The sequence below is a fragment of the Cyprinodon variegatus genome, unplaced genomic scaffold (assembly GCF_000732505.1).
Source record: "Cyprinodon variegatus isolate N-32 unplaced genomic scaffold, C_variegatus-1.0 Scaffold1380, whole genome shotgun sequence".
NCBI classification, from domain to species: Eukaryota; Metazoa; Chordata; class Actinopteri; order Cyprinodontiformes; family Cyprinodontidae; genus Cyprinodon; species Cyprinodon variegatus.
In genome coordinates this window covers 189,357-192,715 of record NW_015151833.1, presented here as the reverse complement: position 1 = coordinate 192,715, position 3,359 = coordinate 189,357, and the positions used below count along the sequence as shown (strand labels likewise).

At 46.2% G+C, this 3,359-nt stretch overlaps 2 protein-coding genes across 2 annotated transcripts in view; both read left to right on the top strand.

Moving 5' to 3' along the window:
* LOC107103129 overlaps positions 1 to 2,203 on the top strand; it is a 4,033-nt gene extending 1,830 nt beyond the window's left edge. Inside the window, exons 2-3 of the mRNA XM_015402664.1 lie at positions 1,040 to 2,124; positions 2,186 to 2,203. Of these exons, the coding sequence (XP_015258150.1) occupies positions 1,042 to 2,124; positions 2,186 to 2,203 (1,101 nt within the window). The 5' untranslated portion in view covers positions 1,040 to 1,041. The remainder of the gene's footprint in view (positions 1 to 1,039; positions 2,125 to 2,185) is intronic.
* Positions 2,121 to 3,359, top strand: part of LOC107103126 (transcription factor 20-like) — a 7,132-nt gene continuing 5,893 nt past the window's right edge. The window contains exon 1 of the mRNA XM_015402660.1: positions 2,121 to 2,955. Within this exon, the coding sequence (XP_015258146.1) occupies positions 2,233 to 2,955 (723 nt within the window). The 5' untranslated portion in view covers positions 2,121 to 2,232. The remainder of the gene's footprint in view (positions 2,956 to 3,359) is intronic.

Sequence of the window (3,359 nt, the reverse complement as noted above, 5' to 3'; positions counted from 1 at the left end):
TCTCCTATAATATAAAGACTCAAACTCACGGCGGATCCAGACATTTGAATTGAGAAAGCTTCCTGGAGAGGTGGAGAAACGTCTCCAAATGTTGGAAACCAAGTCCAGTGGATATTTTTTAACTTTTACGGAATGACGATGACCTGGATGACTGGGAATCTTCATCAGCATTTTATTCTTCTATTCTGTTTTTTCATTTGGGCATTGGGAAATGAAAGAATATTGTTAACTGAAGCTAATTCGTGATGTTTTGAGATATAAATCACACTTTATTTAACTGGTGTCCTACAGAAGCCTGTTTTAAATTTATATATTTTTCTAGAGTAGTGTTTGTAATTTTGGGGTTCTGCGGCGTGCTTTCAACAACTTCTAAGAATAAATGAAGAGAGTTTCTTATTGTCGATTTTAGCGTTATCACGGTACCACAAAATAATTGGGCTGAAATAATTAATTGGATTAATTATGATTAATTGATTAGTGAAATAATCTTCAACTAATTAGGTAATCGATTCATCGTTAACTGGAGTATAGAGACCATAAAACATGCCTTTAGATGACAGAGCGACCCAAATGGAGCAGTAATTATAGCATGATTGTAAAAAAATATGTAAACATTTTGCATTAAAGATAAAAAAATGTCTGTCAATATGCTGTATCTAGAACTCTTCAAGGGGAAAAGTTTGAGCTTCACCTGGTTTGATTTCATAAAAAGTAAAAAGTCTTCTTTTAAGAATCTTTGGCTATTCAATAATTAATAAAAAAATAATCAACAGATTAATCAATTTGCAAAATACTCATTAGTTGCAGCCCTAAAAAATACTGCGATGTATTTTGTAGGGCCATATCGCCCAGCCTTAGAGATGAATCCTTGCTGATATGATGACAAGGAAGCGACTCACACAGTTTCACCTAAAAGTCCGGCCGTCTCTCTCTCTCCTCATCGTTTCTTCCCTATATTTAGTCTGAAAGTAACATAAATGGATCCAATAAAGCCCACCGATGTTGACCTTTTCTAGTGATGTCATCGTGTGTGTTGCAGTGATGGACGCATCGCCTCAGGACCCCCCTCTCATGGCCATGGACCTATCGAAGAGCTACACCCCGCTGACCCGCAGTCGCAACGAAGCGGTAGACTTGCCCAAAAAGCCGGAGTGGTACCACAGACGACCGACGACCTGCAGCGCAGACGGCGCCTCCGTGTACAGAACCAGGGCGTCGTCCTCCTACAGCCCGCTGTCTCAGCCGGGCGTCCCCGTCCGCTGTAGAGACATGGAGCAGGGACCGGAGGCTTTGGGGGGCTACATGAATTCAACCTTGGCTCCAGGGCTGGATCTTTTTCACAGCAGAGCACATGGTAACCTGTGGCACGACGGTTACTACGGAGCCGACCAAAGCGGGGACCCAGTTCCAGAAAGCAGCGGCGCAGAGGAAAGCGACAGTGGCTCTGATGTCATCTTCCTGGTTTCCTCTGCCAAGGAGCCTCTTTTGTGCGGCTCCTTCATCCAGGACAGCGTGAGGCACATGGTGGAGCCCGTGTCCCCCGCCATGTCCTCCCTGGATGAAGGTAGAGGTTGCTATCTCCTACCTCAGCCCATGAGCTCCCCGAGTGCCGACAGCTCGTACTCGGAGGACTCGTCGGGCAGCACTGTAGACATTCAAGTGCATCACACCAGGCCTGTAGTCCTCATTTCAGATCTCAATGGGGTTTACGGACACCCTGGTCGATCCGTCGCGGATGTTTCAAGCGACGACAGTGACGTCATCGAAGTTTCTGTCACTAATCATAAAAAAGAAAGGGGCGGTTACAGGAAAGACTTGCCGAAAATAAAGAGCAGGGATGAAAAAGCATCAGGTGGGGAGGTTCGGCGCAGTGCGAGGGTTAGAAAATCCGAGTCGGAAACGCCTCGGGTGACCTGCGGTGCGTCACGGCACAGCCTGAGAAGACGAGTGAAAAACGATGCTGTGGGTATTTATAACGAAAGCGGAGACTCTGAGGACTTGATCGAGTACGCGTTGATGTTTTCCAGCTCAGAGGAATCTGTCTCACAGCCAAGTTTGCCACCAAAAGCCAGGAGCCGCTCAGAGGAGTCGAATGGGGACGTCCAAAGTGACAGGAATGGGGACGTCCAACCTGACAGGAAGTCTCCGCCAAAGGAATCTCAGTTCCAAAAACTTTTGAATTCAGAGCGAAAAAGCCCTCTGAATCTTCCCAAACCTAAAAAGGTACGAAAAATGAAGCAGAAACCGATCTGCAGAATCCTACGGCCAGAGCAGCAGAAGGTTTCTGTTAGTAAGAGCACAGCTGTAAAAAAACAGATTGTAAGACGAAAAAGAAAAAGGCCCCCAAAGACTGGCCCCGCTGCTCTCTTCTCTCCCAGAGAGTCTGAAATTATGCTCAAATATGCAAAAAATAAAGACAAGAAGGGCAGAAAACCTGCCAGTTTCTGCCCGTTTGTCCACATGGAGCAGCACCTGTGCAGGGTGGTCAACTACCAAGAGGAGGAGGGGGCGGTTAGCAGCAGCAAAGGAGGACAAACTGTCCCCAAATCTCTATCTGGGTTTGTTCCTTGCACGTCCTGCTTTCAGCTGGGTCGACCCAACGCAGAGAGCAGCAGTCTGGACCAACTGTGGTGCTGCCTGTGTGGATGGGCGGCTAACACCAAGGGCCTCGGGGACCTTCATGGCCCCTACTATCCTGCAGTCTCTTCTGCAGACGGTCAGACGTGCAGAGCTGAGCAGAAACTCTCCAATGGTCATTTGCCAAACTCCTCCGAGGACGACTGCCCTCCTGATAAAGCTTCGCTCAGAGGCGACAAAGGCCGTCCCACGGAGGAGCGATTGTGTCTGAGCGAGTGTTGGATCCACGAGGACTGTGGGATCTGGTCCGCCGGTGTCTTCCTTGTCCGGGGAAAGCTGTATGGATTGGAAGAAGCTGCCAGAATTGCACAGGAAACAGTGAGTGACTCAAAGCACCTTAATTGTTTAACTTTCAAACTGGTGCGTTGGGATTTTACATCGCTGAGAGGTTTCCGCTTACGCACAGTGAAACACACACCACTCCAAATTGTGCAAACACTTATTTGTCCTGTTTAATAGGACGGAAGGAATCTTTTTTTTTTTTTTCTCAGACTGTAGTTTAAAGGCAAAATATTCGTCAGGCTGTCGACTAGGGGTGTAAATCACATCCATCATGGCGATTCGATTCAGTATCGATTTCCTCACCCAATGATTCGATTATTTTCAATACTCAGGAATATGCTTCGATTCGATTCGATTATTTGGTTCTTTTTTATTTATTTAACATCTTACAGGCTAGACAATGTTTCAAATTTGAAATAAATTAATGAAAGCTGTAATAT